The 24,774-nt window shown below is 36.1% G+C and overlaps 1 protein-coding gene across 7 annotated transcripts in view; it reads right to left on the reverse strand.

Annotated features, from left to right (window-relative positions):
- The window catches only part of TTC6 (tetratricopeptide repeat domain 6), a 222,677-nt gene that overhangs the window by 78,881 nt on the left and 119,022 nt on the right, over positions 1 to 24,774 (reverse strand). For all 7 annotated transcript variants that reach the window (XM_082737772.1, XM_082737774.1, XM_082737775.1 and 4 more), the window contains exons 7-8: positions 22,845 to 22,986; positions 3,735 to 3,839 (exon numbers count right to left, since the gene is read on the reverse strand). In XM_082737772.1, coding sequence (XP_082593898.1) covers positions 3,735 to 3,839; positions 22,845 to 22,986 — 247 coding nt within the window. The remainder of the gene's footprint in view (positions 1 to 3,734; positions 3,840 to 22,844; positions 22,987 to 24,774) is intronic.

A 24,774-nucleotide genomic window follows, 5' to 3' on the forward strand; every position in this document is an offset into this window, starting at 1 on the left:
TTTCATTTTAGCCCACTACATATTTTTCCCAAAAAAACATTATCTTCTCAAATAAATAAAAGGTTTAAGCTATACTTAAGTAAAGGAAATGCAAATATACACAACTGTTCAAGACTTAAATTACACATGTACTTTGACCAAGAATTCTAAATAGAAAAATATACATATGTATACAAAGATATATGTGCCCATATGGTTTGTGGGAAGGTTGTCTTTCTTTTGTTTTTTGTTTGTTCTTTATGATGCAGCCTCAGCTGAGATCCTAACTAAAACCACGTAGAGAGATTGAGCCAGAACCTCCCAGTTAGTCTAGAAACTGTGGATTCCAGATCCTTGGAAACTTTTTTGTGATAATAATAGTTTGCTGTTTTAAACTGCTAAATTTGGGGATAATTTGATTTGCAGCAGTGAATAATTAATATACCCTTTAAAACTGGGTTAGTGGCTTTTAGCACCAGGAAGAAGTAAGAAAAACGGGTAACAGAACAAATGGGAAAAAGGGGACTTTTTCTGAATGGGGACATAATTAGTACCTCTCTGGGTTCGTAGGAGAGTCAAATGAGATAATACACATGAAGTGGCTGGCACAGTGGCTGGCTCATAGTAAATAATAAATGCGAATCGAAGTATGTTTTAAGCAAAAAAACTCAAGATGCAGAATAATATATATTATATTATTCCACACATGTAAAAACATTAATTTCCCCACACTTGCATTACATAAATGAAAAAAATGTCTGAAAGGATATACACACTGCACTTAATATTAGTAAACTTCAGAGAGAAGAGAACTGGGAAGGGACAGCATTCAAGGTAGGGAGTGCTCTCTATGTCATGTACAGCTGTATCATTTGAATTTTTTCTCCACTTAAGTATTAATATATTACTTGTGCAAGTTCTTAAGTAATTTTAATTGGCCTTGTCACTCAGAACAGCAAAAGCAATAATATTGCTAAAGAAATTAGTAGTGGTTTAACAAGAGGGAGAATAAATAAATAAAATTTTTAAAAGATAGAAACCACAAATTAATAATAATAATAATAAGTAGTAGTAGTAGTAGCAGTAGTAGTAAATAGTAGTAGTAGTAGACCAAATTAACCATATACCACTTACACAGCTCCTCTGAAACCAAATAAAAACAAAGAAAAACAGCAAAGGATTATAATGGAAATATTCCTGAATACAAAGAGAAAAGAACACAAGGCTAGCCATATTACAATAGAATTCCAGCATTAAAAGAGCCAAAGTTGGTCATTTAAAATTGATGAGACAGAATTCATAAAAACCATAAAACCTTACTAAATTCATAATAAGGATAAAACAGCTTCTAATCACATAAAAGAACTACTGGTAACACGTGATGAAATAGGTAAGACTCAATTGCTAAAAATCCCCAACAGTGTTTTTTATTTTTATTTTTTTAAGTTTATTTATTTTTTAGTAATCTCTACATCCAACGGAGCTTAAATGCACAACTCCAAGAGCAAGAGTTGCATCCTCTTCCAACTGAGCCAGCCAGGTGTCCCTACATACACAGTGTTTTATAGATCAAACAAAAGATGAAGAGAGCAAGATGGCGGAGGAGTAGCAGAATGAAATGACATCAGATCCCAGGAGTTCAGCTAGATAGTTATCAAACCATTCTGAACACCTACAAGCGCAACAGGAGATAGAAGAGAAGAAGAGCATCAATTCTAGGAATAAAAAATCGACCACTTCCTGAAAGGTAGGACATGCAGAGAAGTGAATTTGAAGCCATGGGAAGATAAACCGGGTGGGGGAGTGGGCAGCGACTCCCGGCAAGCAGCAGAGCAATGAAGCACAAAATCAGAACTTTAGAAATTTGCTCCAGTGAGGGACATTACTCCAGAGTCTAAATGGGGGTGGAGCCCTCGCGGGGACATTGTGGTCTCACATCCCGCAGGGTCACAGAAAGATTGGGGGAGTCTGAGTGTGGCAGAGCTGTCAGGTATCGGAGCAGGGAAGCTGACTGAAAACCTGAGCTTTCAGTTTGGGTTTACCTTAAACTGTGATCCAAGGCACAGTCGGGTCCCTGCTCTTTGGAGGAGGGTGAAACAGGTGATGGGGATTAAAGAGTATGTTTATTATATCTATCTATATAAATTATATAATATATATATTAAATAATATATATATTATTTATTATGATGACATTGAGTAATGTATAGAATTGTTAAATCACTGTATTGTACAATTGAAACCAATATAACATTGTATGTTAACTATACTGAAATAAAATATATATAAGAAATAAAATAAAATAAAAATTAAAAATAAAACAAATAAAAAAAACTGAACAACCCAAAAATTAGAAAAGAAAAAATGCTTTTTTTCAATGAGTTAAGCATAAATTATTCCAATATTCTTCTGTACATACGTTTGCAAACATTTACATCATAATGAAGATATACTTGAAAGCATATTATACTCAGTGTAGTTTCAATAAGCTAAGCACAGGATTCTTTTTTTTTCTTTTAAGTTTTTTTTTAAATTCTAGTTAGTTGACATACAGTGTAATATAGAAAAGAAAAAATTCTAATTGTCAACCAATTACCTTCGCAAATGGTTCAAATGTTCCACTGACTTGTTCCAAATTTTCTAGATTATTTCTATGTTATATTAATTTCAGAGTATTTTTAAAAAATGAAATGCTACCCAATTAACTTTTTGAAGCAAGAATAAGCCTAGTAGGAGGATTCAGTGAAGGAAATAAATGATATTACATACATATTTTACCATGAATATATATTAAAAATAAAATATTGCCGAAAAGAATTCAACATAATATTTAAGCATAATACACCATGACCAGGTAATCTAAAAAATGTAAAGATGCTTCAATATTAACATTCAGAATAGGTCAAATATGAATGTGATTCCATCCATGCCTTGGTTGCAAGGAAGGCAAGAGGTAAATTGATTTTCCATTTCAAGCAACAGCATATATGGACAGAAATTTTTAATTTAATTTTGCCTTTGACTCTATTACACTATTAACTTTCTCATATTCTGCCTATGACTTCCTCAACTACTTGTTTTATTGTTTTCTAATATGAGTTTTAGTAAGCTGCCTTAAATCCCATGCATATAAAATAACCCTAAGTACCATTAAAAGATTATGCACAATAATGTTCATCACAGAACTGTTTTAAGAGGAAAAAAAAATAAAAAGGAAAAAGAAAGAGGGGAGAGAAAAGAAGGAAGAGGAAGAAAAAATTTTAGCCATAAAAGAAAATGGCCCAAAAAGTAGGCCATAATCACCTTGCAGAAATTCTTCACCAATAAAAGGTGAACTTGGTTTTCATCTCTTGATTTTTCTAAGTTTTAAAATAATCACTATACCATAAACTGAGAGAAAACACTGTTTAAGGAAGGAAGAAAAAAACAGTGATAATCATATTGGGTGATATTGAGCTTTTTTTAACATTAAATTAACTAAAAGTTCACTTTAAAAACCAATGACATGAAGATCTTATATATCTTGGAACTTCAGTCAAGTAAAATATTTTTTCAAAAAGGAAACAGAACAATTTTCTTGACTGGCTAAAGTAATACAGATTAAGTATAATACTATAGTACCATCTAGTCATTCTTAATTATGCCAATAGTTGTCTGACAATTTCCATAAAACTATCCAGTAAAATTTAATGTCATGATCAATTACACCATTTAATTATTAAACAACAACAAAGAAAAGTCATTCTGCATGTTACCTCGTATTCTGGATACAGAGTTTCCTTCATAACAGATACTGGGGCAGAGAATTTGGGTGAAGTTAGACTCCAAAACAACTTCGTACATCCTGGATAAGCAGACACCTTTGAAAATAAAATAAGTCTATTAGAAACTAACAAACAATCTGTAGTTTAAAAACCCAAACTCCTATCAAAAGTATTTCTAGTGGCCCAGATAGTGAATTGATTGGTTCCACAGCCTCTGAAATTCTTGTGATATCTATCTGTAAAATGAATAAATAAAATCTTTTAAAAAATTAATATAGCTATGAAACAGCAAAAAACAAAGCTCAATCTAAATGTCCATTAATAGAAAAACAGATGAATAAAATATGACATAGTCATATAACTAATACTATAGGGCTATTCAAGCCCCAAAATTACAAACCATAGATGGATCTTAGAAGCCTAATATTGACAGCATAATAAGGAAGTTTTAGAAAGATGGAAACAAAATAGTGTCCCTTATATAACTATCTCTAGAACACACAGAACTACAGTATTTATTGTTTAGTGTCACAAATATATCTATTAAAGTATAAAATCATGGACGAAGAAGACCGGAATTATAACAGTAACTGCTCTTAAGTAGGGAAGAAGAGAAAAAGAATTAGAAAAAAGTACAAAAGGACTTATTTTTCAGGTTTACTTTAAAAATCTAAAACAAGTATGACAAAAAGCATCAGTTCTTGATGAAGTGCCCCCAAGTGTACGTTAGTTTGGTTTCTATAATTGTTTGTTTATTCAAACTTTTTCAAAATAAAACTTAGTCAGGCATAGGTGAATTTTTAGGGAGGTGAAGTTATTCTTTTTTTTTTAAGATTTTATTTGTTTATTTGACAGACAGAGATCACAAGTAGACAGAGAGGCAGGCAGAGAGAGAGAGGGAAGCAGGCTCCCTGCTGAGCAGAGAGCCCGATGCGGGACTCGATCCCAGGACCCTGGGATCATGACCTGAGCCAAAGGCAGCGGCTTAACCCACTGAGCCACCCAGTCACCCCATGGGAGGTTAAAATATTCTATTTGATACTGGAATTGTGGCTGTATAACATGCATTTATCAAAACTTACTGAACTTTGGAGCTCAAAGAGAGAAACTTTATGTATGTAAATTTTTTTTTGAAGATTTTATTTATTTATTTGAGAGACAGAGATCACAAGTAGGCAGAGAAGCAGGCAGAGAGAGAGGAGGAAGCAGGCTCCCCGATGAGCAGAGAGCCCGATGCGCAGCTTGATCCCAGGACCCGGGATCATGACCTGAGCCAAAGGCAGAGGCATTAACCCACTGAGCCACCCAGGCGCCCCTATGTATGTAAATTTTAAAAAATCATTTAGGAAATCAAGAGGAATCCCAGGGTAGAATGCAGAATGTAACAACACAATCTAACTGTATTAGAAATGTATGAAACAACCTCACTGAAGGGGCTGGGGGGAGAGTTGTTGACCTTAGTAGCTTTGGAAAAGAATATAGTTTATAAGAGTAAAGGCAAAAGAAATTGTACATAACACTGAATTTAGTTGTGAAATTGTATCTCACAGAAATGTGGGTTAATAATTCTGATACTTCTCTACTGGAATTGAACAGTTAAGTAAATTAGATGGAAGACGGTAGAAGCCAGGGCTATCGCTATTGGATTGGAGGTTAGAGAAAAGCAAGGGAGGAGGTTGGAATGATCATGTGGTAATGGATTAGAGTTGAAGACATTAGTACAAAGTCTTACTTAACTTAATTTAGACACAGATGGTTACATATAGAAATATTTACAGGAGTTATACCAAACATATTTCCTTGCTGTGTCAGCTGAGGAGGCCTGGTACCAACAAGCACACCTAATGCCTAGATCTTACTTTCTAATCACATTCTCCAATAAAGGCAACTAGGGTTTCTTATATAATTGGCTGAGTCTATGGACTAGGGCAGGAAATACATAAGAAGAGCCTGTTTTTTTTGTTTATTTTTGTTTTGGGTTTTTTTTTTAATTGTGTTATGTTAGTTGCCATTCAGTACATCATTAATTTTTGATGTAGTGTATAATTCATGTTCGCATATAACACCTACTGCTCCATGCAATCTGTGCCCTCTTTAATACCCATCACCAGGCTCACCTCTCCCCGACCCCCTCCCTTCTAAAACCCTCAGTTTGTTTCCCAGAGTCCGTAGTCTCTCGTGGTTCATCTCCCATGACTTCTCCCCCTTCATTTTTCCCTTCTCCTAACGTCCTCCAGGCTATTCCTTATGTTCCACAAGTAAGTGAAACCATACGGTAATTGACTTTCTCTGAACCTGTTTTTGAAAAAAAGTATTAAAAAGTATTAAAAAATAAAGATATATTTTAAAATCCCACAATAATGGGATATGTTAGAAGAGACGTAGGGGGGCGCCTGGGTGGCTCAGTGGGTTAAAGCCTCTGCTTTCGGCTCAGGTCATGATCTCAGGGCCCTGGGATCGATCCCCCACATCGGGCTCTCTGCTCAGCAGGGAGCCTGCTTCCTCCTCTCTCCTCTCTCTCTGCCTGCCTCTCTGCCTACTTATGATCTCTGTCTGTCAAGTAAATAAAATCTCAAAAAAAAAAAAAAAAGAAGAGACCTAGGAGCCAACTGAAGGAACTCTTAATAACCAAAGCTCAAAATATGTTAGCAAAACAATAATAATAATAATAGTAATAAAGTATTATTAGAATATAATTTGAAGTACAACATAGCCATCCATAAGTCATACTGATACAAATAATTGAATGAATATAAGAATAGACAAATCTGTACAAATACAGATTAAATTTTTTGTTATACTCTACCCTCAGGAAGGTAGAGCACAACTCCATATTCCAAAGACTGCAATATGGAAACGGAGAGAAAGGGAGACTACATGAAGAAGAAACTTGGCAAACACTACCTTAGATCATTAACATCAGAAGTAATAACACAGGTTGATAATTTGTACCTTTCATATGATGTGATCAAAATGGCACTTTACCTTGGCTGTCTTAATTTCAAAATCGCATCGGGCAAATCCCAACTGGAGGACATTCTACAAAATATCTGACCACTACTCCCCCAAAGTGTCAGAAACTGTCACAGCCAAGAGAAACCTAAGGCAACTAAACATGACAACTGGATGTGATCCTGGAACAGAAAACGGACATTATATAAAAACTAAAGAAATCCGAATGAAGTATGGACCTTAGTTAATAATAATGTATAAATACGGGGTCATGATACTGTCAATTGTATTAGTCTCCTAAGGCTGCCATAACAAATTACCACTGGGTGGTTTAAACTAACAGAAATGTACTCTGTCACTGCTCTGGAGACTAGAAGTCCTAAGTCATGTTTTAGGAAGGTCCATGCTCCTCTGAAAGCTCTAGGAAATGATCTTTTCCTCCCTCTTTCGAGCTTGAAGTGGTTGTCCTTTGCATTCCTTAGCTTGCAGCTGCGTCATTCTAATCTCTGCCTCTGCTGTCACATGTTCTTCCCTGTGCGTTCAAGTGGCATTTTCCTCTTATAAGGACCCTGTCCTATTGGATTTAGGGCCCACTCTAAATCCAGGATTCATCCCAAAATCCTGAATTATATCTGCAGAGACCCTATTTTCTTTTTTTTTTTTTAATCTAAATGTGGTTTTGATTTGAATCTCCCTGATGGCTAATGATGATGAACATTTTTTCATATGTCTGTTAGCCATTTGTATGTCTTCTTTGGAGAAGTGTCTGTTCATGTGCAAAATCCCTATTTTCAAATAAGGTCACATGCACAGGTACTGTGGGTTAGGACTTAAATATAGCTCTTTGGGGTCACTATTCAATCCAATATTGTCATGTTAATAACAGAGGAAACAGAATGTGTAATATATGGGAAACCTCTATACCTCTGTAACTTTTCTGTACTCTAAAATAATTCTACAAAATTAAGTTCATTATCAATAAATAATAAAGCAAACAATAAAAGACAAATTATTTTTTAAAATGGTCAGAGGCATTGTGGTGCCTGGATGGCTCAGTCAGCTGAGTGTACAACTCTTGATTTTGGTTCAGGTCGTGAGCTCAGGGTCATGGGTTTAAGCCCCATGTTGGGCTGTGCACTTGGTGGGGAGTCTGCTGGAGATTCTCTCCCTTTTCCTCTTCTCCTCCCCCTGCACACACATGCATGCACTCTCTTTCTCTCTCAAATGAATAGATAAATCTTTTTTTAAAAATCATTGACATCAAAATCTAAGGTGTGCTGTATGGTGACTAGTAACATAATAAAAAAATTATAAAAATTAAAAAATTTAAAATGGAGGCAGAAAAATAATCAGGCATTCATGGCAAAATGTTCAAGAAAATGTGGTAAGATTTTAAAAATAATAGCTGCTTGAATGCATGCTATTATTGGTAATAACATTTCCACTGACTTTAACACTTAATTGGGCTATTCATCTTCCCTAAAAAGATTTTTCAAGAGAAAAATGACCTCAAATAATTTTAAAGCATCAATATGTAAGCATCACTTCAGCATTAACCATGAAACCTTAAGAGGGACATCTCCCAGAGTATGGATGTTACAGACTTTTTAGAGTAATATACAAAGACCTAAACACAGTAAATAAAGATCCACAATTATAAGGTGACATTGAGCCTTGACCACTTTTATTTCTAGTTAGATATACATCAACCATTCCATTCACTTCATCACGTTTTCTATCTACTGACAGAGTATTTAGAGAAAAGCAGATTTTGTAGTTGTCCGGTTAATTTGTCCACCATACGAATTCAAAATTAAGTTTGCATCTCATTTGTCCTCTGTTTTGCTGGGCACGCTGCATCACTTTATGCTGTATAGACCTAGAGCCATGAAGCCACTGCTAAAAAGATTAATAAAACCTTCCAAAATCAGCTGACAGCTCTTCTTCCAAAGATCACCTAGAAATTAAGAAGATTTCAGGCATTCAAATGATAGGACATACACAATACAGTAACTCCTTCCACGTGGTAGATAGACGTCCAGCAGCATAAGCCTCCAGAATAAAACAATTCCCCTAAAGTAAGCAAGATACAACCCTCCAAGTGGGAAGAGAGGAAAATGTCTCACTAAGCAAACAACAACTTTGTTTTCAAGGAAAAGCATAGGTGCACCTTCAGGAGAGAATTTATCAAATTAAACCAGTGAAAAAACACTCATAGTGGTAAACTGATTTCTTTTGCAATGCCCAGAACTTTCTAAGAGAAGAACTAGGAAAATGGTTAGAAATGATGGGTTGGTAGCTGCCAGTACTTAAAAGGAGGACAGATACTACAGAGCAAACTGAATTACTATTAAGCAACCAGCTTGACTTAGTATAATAGCACTTGCACAACCCCTAAGGGTACTATGTATATTACAAGCCAATACAATAAAATTGTATTTTCCTGACTTTTCCAAAGTCGGGAAATTCCGTTCACGAAGGGAGAGAGACGTGCAAATTAGTTCCTAGGGGTAAATTAAGCTTCATATAAAGGAAACATAAGGATGAAGACTTTTCAAAATGTGGTCTGAGACTCTAAAGAGCTGAAGACCTTTTCAAGGGTCCTTCCAAACTTTTTCAATACCTTTCCACACCTGAAAACTATTCACTCAATAATATTTAGAGGCTACTTGCCTCTCCTCTGCATTGAAATTTGCAGTGATAACGCAAAAAAGGGGGGGGGGGGCAAAACTGATGGCAGCTCAGCGTGAATCAAGGCAGCTGCACCTTAAAATTGTCCACCAGAAAGGAGGAAAAAATAATAATTTTATTATATCTCAACTTTTTTTTAAGATTTTTATTTATTTATTTGACAGACAGAGATCACAAGTAGGCAGAGAGTCAGGCAGAGAAAGAGACAGAGGAAGAAACAGGCTCCTTGCTGAGCAGAGAGCCTGATGTGGGGCTTGATCCCAGGACCCTGATATCATGACCCAAGCCGAAGGCAGGGGCTTAACCCACTGAGCCACGCAGGGGCCCATATCTCAACTTTTAAACACATCTTTTTTTTAAAGTACACATCAATGCAACTGAATGAGAAATACACATGGAGTGCTCCTGCGGCCACAGTGAAGTAGGATACTGGTTGTGAGGAAAAACACATGTGCTATTGTTAGAGTTGTGAACTGAAGGAAAAACATTTTCATCTGAAGGAAAAACATCGAACTATTCATTCAGATTTGAGTACTCGGCAAACATTTTCTTGAAAATGAATGAAGCAATTGTGTCATTTCAAATAAAACCATTGAGAGTAAGTGTGCCAATGAAAAAATTTAAGTTTTTAGCAAAAATGAAAATTCTGGGAGATGTGTGTCTCTCATCACATAGAAGGAGTCTCTCACCATGAGTCTCACTTCCCAGTGTGTAGGAGTGTTGACTGACTCCATTTTTGGCTCTCCATCTTGTTCATGCCCATGCAAAGACCTCCCTCAGTGCCACATGTTCCAGGACCCATGGAGGTTAATGTATACCCTGACAGGAAGGTGAGAGGGCTTATTCTGATCTCAGCACACAGAGGCTCCACTTTCAATGACTGGTTGAGATGACTGGTGCATAAATGGTGTCACTTGAGATGACTACCCTTTGAACTCACCTCCATGTGCCTCACTCTATAAAAGTTAGGGATTAAGGTCCAGATTGGACAGAGATTACCTGCATCATACCTGAATCATTTGTGTGCCCAACCCCCCCTTGTCAGTAAGTTACCCTGAATAAACTGTGTGAATAGTATGGGGTGGTTTGCTTCATTTTCAGTCTCAAAGTGCCTCCTAAGTCTGAAGGATATTTTACTGTCCCTCCTCCACCTACTAACACAATGCTAAAACCTTTTTCTAGTAATATTAAAAATAGATATTTTGATATTATATAGTGAAATGTATCAATACTTAAGAACTACGTAACTTGAATAAAAAACTGATGTACAATGTTACAAATCGTAATGGATTTTAAAAGTCCACTCAAAGTACAAAACAATAATTTTTTTTCTATTGACATATAAAGTATTATTTACTTCAGGGGTTCAGGTCTGTGATTCATCAGTCTTACACAATTCACAGCACTTACCATAGCACATACCCTCCCCAACATCCATCACCCAGGCACCCCATCCATCCCACTCCCACTTCCCTCCAACAACCGTCAGTTTGTTTCCTGAGATTAAGAGTCTCTTATAGCTTGTCTCCCTCTCTGGTTTCATCTTGTTTAATTTTTCCCTCCCTTCTCCTATGATCCTCTGTCTTGTTTCTCTAATTCCTCATATCAGGACGATCATATGATAATTGTCTTTCTCTGATTGACTTACTTCGCTGAGCATAATACCTTCTAGTTCCATCTACGTCATTGCAAATGGCAAGATTTCAGGTTTTTTGATGGTTGCATAATCCATTGTATATATATACTTCTTATTCTTTATCTATTTGTCTGTTGATGCACATCTAGGCTCCTTCCATAGTTTGGTTATTGTGGACATTGCTGCTATAAACATTGGGGTGCACGTGCCCCTTCGGATCTCTACACTTGTATCTTTAGGGTAAATACCTAGTCATGCAACTGCGGTCATAGAGCAGCTCTATTTTCTTCTTTTTGAGGAACCTCCATGCTGTTTTCCAGTGTGGCTGTACCAGCTTGCATTCCCACCAACAGTGTAGGAGGGTTCCCCTTTCTACACATTCTCACCAACACCTGTCATTTTCTGACTTGTTAATTTTAGCCATTCTGACTGGTCTGAGGCAGTATCTCATTTCGGTTTTGATTTGTATTTCCCTGATGCCAAATAATGTTGTGGGCTTTTTCATGTGACTTTGGCCATTTGGATGTCTTCTTTGCAGAAATGTCTATTCATGGCCTCTGCTCATTTCTTGATTGGATTATTTGTTCTTTGTGTGTTAAATTTGATAACTTTTTTGTAGATTTTGGATACTAGCCCTTTATCTGATATGTCATTTGCAAATACCATCTTCCATTCTGTCAGTTGTCTTTTGGTTTTATTGACTGTTTCCTTCGCTGTGCAAAAGCTTTTTATCTTGATGAACTCCCAATAGTTCATTTTTGCCCTTGCTTCCCTTGCCTTTGGCGAACAACAATAGATTTTTAATGTATCAAGGCATGAAAGTCATTGATGCGGTTTTAGCTGTGGGAATTATCACTTAATATATTCTCTTTTAGCTACACAAATTATCACTCAAGATTACCTTTATAACTAAGTTCAACTGCTTTTTTTTTCGCTCTAATGATCATAATTTTTTATTAAATTTTTTTATTTTGAGATAATTGTAGATTCACATGCAGTTTTAAGAAATAGTAAGAGAGATCCTACCTATCCTTTACCTAGGTTCCCTCAAAGGTAACATCCTTCAAAACTATAATACAATATAACAAGCATATGTTAACATTAACAGTCAAAATACAAAACATTTTCATCACCACAAGGGTCCCTCATGTTGTCCTTTTATAGGCACACTCATCCAATGTCCTCCCATCCTAAAACCCTAGAAACCACCAATGTGTCTTCCATTTCTATAATTTCATTACTTTAAGAATGATATATAAGGAAACCATACAGTATGTAATCTTTTAAAACTGGCTTTTTCAGTGTAATTCTCTGAAGATTCATCCTTACAGCTGCATATATCAAGAATTCCTTCCTTTTTATTGCTGAGTGACAATTGCATTTTCAGTTAAAAGAAAAGTGGGGAGAGCACCTGGGTGGCTCAGTCAGTTAAATGTCTGCCTTTGCCTCAGATCATGATCTCAGGGTCCCAGGATTGAGCCTATGTCCATTAAGCTCTACACTCAGTGGGGTGTATAGCTTGTCCCTCCACTCCTCCCACTGCTCATGCTTGCTTTCTCTAAAAAAAATAAAATCTTAAATATATATGTTATATATAATATATGTATTTATATATTTAATATATAAATATATATATGTATTTTTTAATCTCGAGACTTTGTGGTCGATGCACAGGTACTTCTAACTTTATTGTTTAGCTTCCAAATATTTGGAGATTTTTTTTCTTATCTTTGTTATTGATCTCTAATTTGAGCCCATTACAAATAAGTTCTATCTTAGTGTATGTCCTATGGGAACTTGAAAAGAATATTTATTCTGCTTTTTGGGGGTAAAATGCTCTATAATTTCAACTAGATTGGTTAATGGAATTTTGAGTTCTCCTATAACTTTGCTGATTTTCTAAGTGTTTTTATCAATTATTTAGAGAGGTGGTGACATCTCCGAAAGCAATTGTGGAATTGCTTATTTCTCATTCCAGTTTTGGCTTCATATAGTTTGTAGGTCTGTTCTTTGGTGGACAAACTTCTCAAGATTGCTATGCCTTCCTGGTTGGTTGACACTTTTTATCATAATACAATGCCCCGGGCGCCTGGGTGGCTCAGTGGGATAATACAATGCCCCTCTGTCTCTGATAATTTTCTTTGCTTCAAAGTTTGCTTTATCTGATATTAATGATATTAATATTAACTAATAATCTGTGTTTCTTTATGTTTGCATGATATACTTATTTTATCTTTTTTAAAATTTTTAAAATTTTTTAATAAACATATAATGTATTTTTATCCCCAGGGGTACAAGTCTATGAATTGCCAGGCTTACACATTTCACAGCACTCATCATAGCACGTACCATCCCCAATGTCCATATCCCCACCACCCTCTCCCATCCCCACTCCCCCCAGCAACCCTCAGTCTGTTTTTTGAGATTGAGTCTTTTATGGTTTGTCTCCTGACCGATCCCATCTTGTTTCATTTATTCTTTTCCTACCTCCCAACCCCCCACATTGCATTTCCACTTCCTCATATCAGGGAGATCATATAATAGTTGTCTTTCTCTGATTGATTTATTTCATTAAGCATAATACCCTCTAGTTCTATCCACGTCATTGCAAATAGCAAGATTTCATTTCTTTTGATGGCTGCATAGTATTCCATTGTATATATATACCACCTCTTCTTTATCCATTCATCTGTTGATGGACATCTAGGTTCTTTCCATAGTTTGGCTATTGTGGACATTGCTGCTATAAACATTCGGGTGCACCACGTTTGTATCTTTAGGGTATATACCCATTAATGCAATCACTGGGTCATGAGGTAGCTCTATTTTCAACTTTTTGAGGAACCTCCACACTGTTTTCCAGAGTGGTTGCACCAGCTTGCATTCCCACCAACAGTGTTGGAGGGTTCCCCTCTCTCCGCAGCCTCGCCAGTATCCGTCATTTCTTCACTTGTTAATTTTAGCCATTCTGACTGGTGTGAGGTGGTATCTCATTGTGGTTTTGATTTGTACTTTCCTAATGCCAAGTGATGTGGAACACTTTTTCATGTGTCTGTTGGCCATCTGGATGTCTTCTTTGCAGAAATGTCTGTTCATGTCCTCTGCCCATTTCTTAATTGGATTATTTATTCTTTGGGTGTTGAGTTTGCTAAGCTCTTTATAGATTTTGGATACTAGCCCTTTATCTGATATGTCATTTGCAAATATCTTCTCCCATTCTGTCAGTAGTCTTTTGGTTTTGTTAACTGTTTCCTTTGCTGCGCAAAAGCTTTGGATCTTGATGAAGTCCCAATAGTTCATTTTTGCCCTTGCTTCCCTTGCCTTTGGTGATGTATGTAGGAAGAACTTGCTGTAGCTGAGGTCGAAAAGGTTGCTGCCTGTGTTCTCCTCAAGGATTTTGATGGATTCCTTTCTCACATTGAGGTCCTTCATTCATTTTGAGTCTATTTTCCTGTGTGGTGTAAGGAAATAGTCCAATTTCATTTTTCTGCATGTGGCTGTCCAATTTTCCCAGCACCATTTATTGAAGAGACTGTCTTTTTTCCATTGGACATTCCTTCCTGCTTTGTCAAATATTAGTTGACCATAGAGTTGAGGGTCTATTTCTGGGCTCTCTATTCTGTTCCATTGATCTATGTGTCTATTTTTGTGCCAGTACCATACTGTCTTGATGATGACAGCTTTGTAATAGAGCTTGAAGTCTGGAATTGTGATGCCAACAAATTTGGCTTTCTTTTTCAATATTCCTTTGGCTATTCAAGGTCTCTTCTGGTTCCATATAAATTTTAGAATGATTTGCTCCTTTGTTTGAAAAAAATGGGAGGAATTTGATAGGGATTGCATTAAATATGTAGATTGCTTTAGGTAGCATAGACATTTGATATGTCTATGTCTGAATATGCATTAAATATGTAGATTGCTTTAGGTAGCATAGAAATTTGATATGTCTATGTCTGAATGATATTTGCAGTGGGTTTTTCATAGATGGCTTGGATAATATTGATGTATGTGCCCTCTATCCCTACACTTTGAAGAGTTTTGATCAAGAAGGGATGTTGTACTTTGTCAAATGCTTTTTCAGCATCTATTGAGAGTATCATATGGTTCTTGTTCTTTCTTTTATTAATGTATTGTATCACACTGATTGATTTGTGGATGTTGGACCAACCAACATTTCAGCCCTGGAATAAATCCCACTTGGTCGTGGTGAATAATCCCTTTAATGTACTGTTAGATCTGATTGGCCAGTATTTTGGTGAAAATTTTTACATCTGTGTTCATCAAGGATATTGGCCTGTAATTCTTTTTGATGGGATCCTTGTTTGGTTTTGGGATCAAGGTGATGCTGGCCTCATAAAATGAGTTTGGAGGTGTTCCTTCCATTTCTATTTTTTGGAACAGTTTCAGGAGAATAGGAATTAATTCTTCTTTAAATGTTTGGTAGAATTCCCCTGGGAAGCCGTCTGGTTCTGGACTTTTGTTTGTTTGGAGATTTTTAATGACTGTTTCAATCTCCTTACTGGTTATGGGTCTGTTCAGGTTTTCTATTTCTTCCTGGTTCAGTTGTGGTAGTTGATATGTCTCTAGGAATGCATCCATTTCTTCCAGATTGTCAAATTTGTTGGCGTAAAGTTGCTCATAGTATGTTCTTATAATTGTTTGTATTTCTTTGGTGTTGGTTGTGATCTCTCCTCTTTCATTCATGATTTTATTTATTTGGGTCCTTTCTCTTTTCTTTTTGATAAGTCTGGCCAGGGGTTTGTCAATCTTATGAATTCTTTCAAAGAAACAGCTCCTGGTTTTGTTGATTTTTTTCTATTGGGTTTTTTTGTTTGTTTGTTTGCTGCTATTTCATTGATTTCTGCTCTGATCTTTATGATTTCTCTTCTCCTGCTGGGTATAGGCTTTCTTTGCTGTTCTTTCTCCAGCTCCTTTAGGTGTAGGGTTAGGTTGTGTATTTGACACCTTTCTTGTTTCTTGAGAAAGGCTTGAACTGCTATATATTTTCCTCTCAGGACTTCCTTTGTTGTGTCCCACAGATTTTGAACAATTGTGTTTTCATTATCATTTGTTTCCATGAATTTTTTCAGTTCTTCTTTAATTTCCTGGTTGACCCATTTTTTTTTTTAGAAGGATGCTGTTTAGTCTCCATGTATTTGTGTTCTTTCCAAATTTCCTCTTGAGATTGAGTTCTAGCTCCAGAGCATTGTGGTCTGAAAATATGCAGGGAATAATCCCAATCTTTTGATACTGGTTGAAACCTGATTTATAACCAGGATGTGGTCTATTCTGGAGAATGTTCCATGTGCATTAGAGAAGAATGTGTATTCTGTTATTTTGGGATGGAATATCCTGAATATATCTGTGGTGTCCATCTGGTCCAGTGTTTCATTTAAGGCCTTTATTTCCTTGTTGACCTTTTGTTTAGATGATCTGTCCATTTCAGTGAGGGGAATGTTAAAGTCCCCTACTATTATTGTATTATTATCAATGTATTTCTTTGATTTTTGTTATTAATTGGTTTATATAGTTGGCTGCTCCCATGTTAGGGGCAAAGATATTTAAAATTGTTAGATCATCTTGTTGGACAGACCCTTTGAGTATGATATAGAATCCTTCCTCATCTCTTATTATAGTCTTTGGCTTAAAATCCAATTGATCTGATGTAAGGATTGCCACCCCAGCTTTCTTCTGATGTCCATTAGCATGGTACATTGTTTTCCTCCCCCTCACTTTAAATCTGGAGGTGTCTTTGGGTCTAAAATGAGTTTCTTGTAGGCAGCATATTGATGGGTTTTGGTTTTTTATCCATTCTGATACCCTGTGTCTTTTGATTGGGGCATTGAGCCCTTTAACATTCAGGGTAACTATTGAGAGATATGAATTTAGTGCCATTGTATTGCCTGTAAGGTGACTGTTACTATATATTGTCTCTGTTCCTTTCTGACTACAACTTTTGGGCTCTCTCTTTGCTTAGAAGACCCCTTTCAATGTTTCCTGTAGAGCTCATTTGGTGTTTGCAAATTCTTTCAGTTTTTGTTTGTCCTGGAAGCTTTTTATCTCTCCTTCTATTTTCAGTGATTTCCTAGCTGGATATAGTATTCTTGGCTGCATGTTTTTCTCGTTTAGTGCTCTGAATGTATCATGCCAGTTCTTTCTAGCCTGCCAGGTCTCTGCTGCCAATATAATGTTTTTACCCTTGTATGTTACAGACTTCTTTTCCTGGGCTGCTTTCAGGATTTTTCTCTTTGGCACTAAGACTTGTAAATTTCACTATCAGGTGACAGGGTGTGGACCTATTTTTATTTATTTTGTGGGGCATTCTTTGCATCTCCTGGATTTTGATGTTTGTTCCCTTTGACATATTAGGGATATTCTCTACAATAATTCTCTCCAGTATACCTCTGCTCCCCTCTCTCTGTCTTCTTCTTCTGGAATCTCAAATATTCTAATGTGTCATTTTATGGTGTCACTTATCTCTCGAATTCTCCCCTCATGGTCCAGTAGCTGTTTGTCCCTCTTTTGCTCAGCTTCTTTATTCTCTGTTTTGGTCTTCTATGTCACTAATTCTTTCTTCTGTCTCATTTATCCTAGCAGTAAGAGCTTCCATTTTTTTATTGCACCTCATTAATAGCTTTTTTTATTTCAACTTGGTTAGATTTCAGTTCTTTTATTTCTCCAAAAAGGGCTTTTATCTCTCAGGAGAGGGTTTCTCTAGTATCTTCCATACCTTTTTCAAGCCTGGCTAGAACCTTGAGAATCGTCATTCTGAACTCTAGATCTGTCATAAGAGGTACTGCCTCTTGTTCTTTTTTTGTGGTGAGTTTTTCCACCTTGTCATTTTGTCCAGATAAGATTTGCTTTCTCCTCCTCCGGAATTCCACTGTTCTCCTTGGTGAGTGAAGTTGGTCTTGGCTGGATTTCTTGTTGATCTTCTGGGGGAAGGGCCTGTTGTAGTGATTCACTTCTCCGCCAGTCCTACCTTTCAGAAAGTAATCAATTTTCTGTTTCTAGAATTGTTGCTCTTCTTCTCTTCAATTTCCCAATGGATTTGTAGGTGTTTGCAATGATTAGATAAGCTATCTAGCTGATCTCCTGCTACCTGATGTCGTCTCAGCCTGCTACTTCTCCGCCATCTTGACTCCTCCCCCTACCTTTTTGTTTTCAATCTCCTATGTCATTATATTTGAAGCCAGTAACTTGGGCCATGTTTTTTAATCTACTCTACAATCTCCATCGCTTAATTGGTGTACCTAGACAATTTACATTTATCTTGGGGATTTGCTTTGCCATTTCATTTTTTGTTTTGTTTGTTCTCTCTGGTATCTTTTGTTTCTTTGTTTTCATTTTCTTGCCTTCCTGTTATCTGGAATATTTTTTAATTCTACTTTTGTTTAACTATGGTGTTTTTCAGGGTGTCTCTTTGTATAGCTTTTTAGTTCTAATCTAGGAATTATATTCTATAAAGATAATTTATCAAAGCCTACAAATGTCATCATTTTACCAGTTCAAGTAATATGAAACCTCACTTCCCTTTATACCTTTCCTCATTTATAACTATTTTAAACATTTCCTCTATATACAATTAATAACATGTTAATTTCTTACTTCAACTGACAAACATAATTTAGAACATTCAAAAGGAGAAGGAAACTTTTGCTTTAATCATATTTTTGTTTTACTTATTTTTGTTCCTTCTAGATAGTCTAGATACTCCAAGATTCCTTTTTTTTATTATTTTCTTCCTATTTAGAGAACTCCCTCTGGTCATTCTTTTAAGTGAAATCTACCAGCAACAAATTGTCCTGGTTTCCTTTTCATCTGAAAGTGTCTTTATTCCCCTTCATTCCCAAAGGATATTTTCTCTAGATATAGGACTAATTTCTGGCCTCCCTAGTGTCTGATGAGAATGCACTGCTACTCAAATGTTTTTCTCCTATAGATAACATATAGTTTCTCTCTTGGTGCTTTCAAGGTTTTTTTCTATCATTATTTCTCAGAAATTTGACTATTATATGGCTTACTACAAATTTATTTAGATTTTTTCTTCTTGGGGTTTGTTCAGCTTCCTAAATATGTCTTTTTCCAAATTTGGTAAATTTGAAAATTTTTTTTTTCTCCTACACATTTTCAGTCACCACCACCTCTTCTTTTCCTTCTCCTTACAGAAATGCAATAACACAAATGTTAGATCTTTTACTATATGCCCACAGGTCCTTAAGGGACCTGCCCCCCACAAGTCTGTAAATTTCAATCTATTTCTCTTTGTTGTTCAAACTGGATAAATTCTACTGTTCTATCTTCAAGTTCACTGATTCCTATCTCCTCCATTCTACTTTTGAACCGGTCTATCAGTTATTATATTTTTAATCCTAAAATGTTTGTGTTTCTTCCCAATATTTTTTATTTCTTTCCTAAGATTTTCTATTTCCTTTCTGTTTATTTTTGCTATTGAAGTATAACTGACATATAACATACTGGTTTCAATACAATGATTTGATATTTCTATATGTTGCAATATGATCACCACAATAAGTCTAGTTAATATTAACTAGTTAATATTTATCACCATTTCCTGTACTGCTGGGGCAAATAATACATGTTAATAAAATACAATGTTAATAAAAATAATTTAAAAAATAAAAAACAAACAAAATATTCATCACCATATATAGTTACAGAATTTCTTTTCTTGTGAAAAGAAACTTTTAAAATCCACTCCCTAAGCAACTTTCAAATACGCAATGTAGTATTGTTAACTATAGTCTCCATGCTGTGCATTACATCCCCAACTTTTTTATAACCAGAAGTTTGTACCTTTGACTCCCTTCACCATATCTCCCACCTCCCTGCCCCTCATTTCTGACAACCACCACTCTGTTCTCTATATCTCTGAGCTTGGTTTGTTTTTTTTTTTTTTTCTGCATGTAAGTGAGATCACTTGTCTTTCTCTGTATTGCTTATTTCACTTAGTATAATGTCTTCAAGGTCCACCCATGTTGTAACAAATGGCAAGATTTCATCCTTTTCTTGTGGCTGAATATTTCTGTGTGTGTGTGTGTGTGTGTGTGTGTGTGTGCACATGTGTGTGTGTGTACATGTGTGTGTGCATGTATGTGCTGTCACATTTTCTTTATCCATTCATCCATCAATGGACATTTAAGATGTTTCCATATCTTGGTTATTGTAAATAATGTTGCAATGAACATGAGTGGGTTGCATATATCCCTTCAAGTTAGTGTTCTCATTTCCTTTGGGCAAATATCCAGAAGTGGGATTGTTGAATCATGTGGTAGTTCTATTTTTAACTTTTTTAAGGAACCTGTTTTCCATAGTGGCTCTACCAATTTACATTCCCATCAAAAGAGCATGAGGATTCCTTATTCTCCACATCCTCATCAACACTTGTTATTTCTTATCTTTTTGATGATAGCCATTCTAACAGGTGTGAGATGAAATTTCCTTGTGGTTACAATTGCATTTCCCTGACAATTACTGATGTTGAGCATCCTTTCATGTAACCTTTGGCCATCTGTATCTTTTCTGGAAAAATTCTACTTAGATCTTCCCATTTTTTAATTGGATTGTTTTTTGTTTTTTGCATGTTTTTTGGTGTTTTCTTGTTTGTTTTTTTGCTACTGAGTTGCATAAGTTCTTTATGTATTTTGGATATTAACACCTTATCAGATATATGATTTGTAAATACTTTCTCCAAATCAGTAGGTTGCCTTTTCACTTTTTTAAAGATTTTATTTATTCATTTGAGACAGATAGAGAGGGAGAAGCATGAGTGGGACCTTGGGATCATGACCTGACCCTGGGATCATGACCTGAGTCAAAGGCAGATGCTTAACCAACTGTGCCACCCAGGCACCCCAGTTGCCTCGTCATTTTGTTGATAGTTTCCTTTGCTGTGCAGAAGCTTTTTGGTTCGATATACTCCTACTTGTTCACTTTTGCTTCTGTTGCCTTTGCTTTTGGTGTTAAATCCAAAAAAATCATTGTCAAGACCAATGTCGAGGAACTTACCATCTGTTTTCTTCTAGAAGTTCTATGGTTTCAGGTTTTACACTCAAATCTTTAATCCACTTTGAGTTAACTTTTGGGATGGTGTAAGATAATGGTACAGTTGCATTTTTTTTCCATGTCACTGTCCAGTTTCCTTAACACCATTTATTGAAGAGAATGTTCTTTCCCCACTGTATATTCTTCATTCCTCTATCATCAATTAACTGACAATGTATGCACGGGTTTATTTCTTGGATCTCTATTCTGTTCCATGGATCTATGTGGCAGTTTTTATGGCAATAACATACTGTTTTGATTACTAGAAATTTATAATATAGTTTGAAATCAGGGAGCATGATACCTCTAGCTTTGTTCTCTTTCTCAAGACTGCTTTGGTTATTCAGTATCTTTTGTGGCTCCATACATATTTCAGGACTGTTTGTTCTACTCATGTGAAAAATGTCATTGACTCTTCGTCTTATTTAAAGCTTCTGTTTAGCTGATGCTCCACAAAGCTTCCTCTGATACTATCACAGTGGGGAAGCAGAGCTGTGGTCATTACTACTACTTGAGGATAGAAGTCCAAGATCCCCATATAGTTGGCACTGACAATATGGAGGGGGAATCTCATTAATCCTCTGTTAAGATGATTAATTCACATTCAATCTTTTTTTATTCCACCCTGGCAGGGGTATAAGAGTACCTCATTACCTTCTGGCAAGAGTAAAGTTTCAATTTCCCACTAGGCTTTTGATGGTGGGGTGGGGCCAATTTTTTCTGTGGTATTTAGCTGGAATGGAGCAGTTACAGTCTAAAAATTTTTCTGTCTTTCTAGGCTGCCCTTTCCTGGCTCTTTGGCTAAACAGAGCAGGCTTTTGTTGGAGCTTTTCTTCCTTTGCTTATTTGTTTCCAGATTAATAGCTTTCTCAGCTTCAAGTCTAGTATATGTGTAGTAAAAAAAGAAAACACAAGGAACTAACTCACTGCCCTGTCATTGCTTGGCTGTCAAAGTGTTTTGACTCCACTTTCAAGAGTTTTTATGTTTGTAACATCCAGCATTTTTAGTTGTACTTAGCGGGCAGAAGAGGGAGCAATAAAAGTACTTTTTCTCCATCTTCCCTAGAAGTACGAGACTTGTACTTCTTGAAAGTACAACTTTCAAGAAACTATTACATGTTAAGTTTTGGCATATTATCAAAAGAAAATATCCATAATTATATTAAAAATATTATTATTATATATTTCAACCAAAACAACTTACCACAAAATTGAATGCAGAAGCAGACATGAGAATTCAGCCATCTTCTACTAAGCCACATATTAAAGTGATTGCAAAACATGTAAAATAACCCTAATTTTCTCAAAAACACATTTTATGTTAACATATTATTTTGTTACTGTTATTTTTAGTAAATAAACACTTAGTGTCTTCTCAGTTTTAATTCCCAATATTTGTAAATGTCAATAGATATAACTCCTATGGGGGCACCTGGGTGGCTCTGTTGCTTGAGCATCTGCCTTTGGCTTGGGTCATGGTCCCAGGGGTCCGGGATCAAGACCACATGTCAGGCTCCCTGCTCAGTGGGGAGTCTGCTTCTCCCTCTCCCTCTGCCCCTCCCCCCAACTCATGCACATGCTCTCTCTCCCTCTTTCAAATAGACAAACAAAATCTTGAAGAAAAAAAAAAAAGATACAACCCACATAAATCATTGTTGAGATCCTCAGTGATTCTTAAGATTATAAAAAGGGTCCTGAAACAAAAAAGTTTAAGAACAGTATGGTAGAGAGAAGTAATATTTAAAGAATGTTCTTACTTCTTCTCCCAAGAGTTGTAGGTATGGTTTGGGAGCAAGTTGCCTAGTTCTTTGTGTCAGCTGAGGTAATACCACTGGTGGCGGTGCGAGGACTGGAACATAGTCTTGATTGTGATCCACAACAGGAATTCCTTGCAGTATTCTATAATATAATAAAAACAATAAATTTGTTTTTTAGATCACTGATGATTCTCATTCCATATCTCTGCTGAAACAAACACATTAACCTGTGATGTCTATACTAGGCAGAAATTGTGCAGAAGACCGATGATCAGAAATAGGAAATGATTCAAAATAATTTATCTCTGGTTCTGTATATATTTTAGTAGTAACCTTTAGGATGGTTTTATTATATTGGAATAATAAATTCACACTGTGAAAGCCTAATTACAAAAGAAGTAAAAGGTCTCTACTTTCTGATCACTAACCTGTTCCCACTCCAAGCCCACAGGAAATGGTGTCATGTTTTAGAGTGAGGTGAAGTGTCAGCCCAAGCAGAACTGCCTTCTCATGGTAAAGTTTTCTCTTCTTGAATCATATCTTGCCAGGATGAAGCAAAACACTATAGCATTAAGTTTTCCCTTCTAGGCTACATATGTATATTAGGATATCTGTGAGATACAAAACTTATAAATAAAAGTCTTAATTAAGCTAAAGAGATAAGCTAAATGAAAATCTGAAGGCAAAATGTGTTATGACTGACTTACAAACTGCTTTAAAACATTAATTATGTATTAAATTTTTTATTAATTTGTACTAATTTTTGCACTTGCTATAAAAGAACTATAAAATGAGTACAAAATGGGCCTGCACAGACTACGGCTGTATCAATTTCACATGGAAGTATTTAGAGCCAATGTTCCTTCCTTCTTTTGGATATACCATTAGATGAACAGACAATCACTATGAGCCATCAAATGTGAAGACTAAAGTATGCAAGTAAGATTTGTACTTAACTTAATAATATGCTGAAACCTCAAATCTTGTCATACCAGCTCTTAAAAAAACAGGCCCACCCAAAATTAGGCTCGTGGAGATAGGGTTTGCCAAAGTAGAGTCACAGAGAACAGCCTCCTATCTCAACTAGTCAAAATATTTAAATTCAAAGAGAAGATAAAGTTCAACTGCCATTATGGTGAGTATAGTAGACTGCCCCTCAACTCCCAAATTATCCTCCTCCTAATGTGCTTTCCTGAGCTACTGAGGTAAAACTGTCCTGCAGCCAGTGTCTTAGATGTGATTTAGGATCGTCTTTTTTTTTTTTTTTTTAAGATTTTATTTATTTATTTGACAGAGAGAGATCACAAGCAGATGGAGAGGCAGGCAGAGAGGGAGATAGAGGGAAGCAGGCTCCCTGCTGAGCAGGGAGCCCGATGCGGGACTCGATCCCAGGACCCCGAGATCATGACCTGAGCAGAAGGCAGCGGCTTAACCCACTGAGCCACCCAGGTGCCAAATGCACTCACTTAACAATCTAGAGGGCAGAAGTTTCCCATGTTTTATTGGCAAATAGTCATGGCAACATTGAGCTCTACTGTAGCAGCGTTTCAGTTAATATTACTTTGTTTTTAGGTTGTTTTTCTTCTTTTGGTAGTGGAGAAGGGGGGTGGCAGTGAGCATATCAAACAGAAATACTGTGGTTCCAGAGTCAAAAGCTGTGACAATAGAGGTTACTATATCCCTGAATCACAACTAAGGTGGTGTGTTGCCAGTACTGACTTCCAGATTTACTACCTTCCTGACTATGCTAGAAAGAGCAGCTCCCTTGGCAGCCAGTTTAGTGTGCTGTGTGAGTCATCTCTGGAAATCCTCCTGCCTAAAGCCCATTTTCCCAATCTTTCCCCTGATTTTATAAGCATCAAATTCTCATTACTAACTCCCTTTTTGCTTAAAATAGCTGAAAGTATTTCTGTTTTCTGAAACTGAATCC

The sequence above is a fragment of the Mustela nivalis genome (assembly GCF_964662115.1).
Source record: "Mustela nivalis genome assembly, chromosome: 6".
Classification (NCBI taxonomy): domain Eukaryota; kingdom Metazoa; phylum Chordata; class Mammalia; order Carnivora; family Mustelidae; genus Mustela; species Mustela nivalis.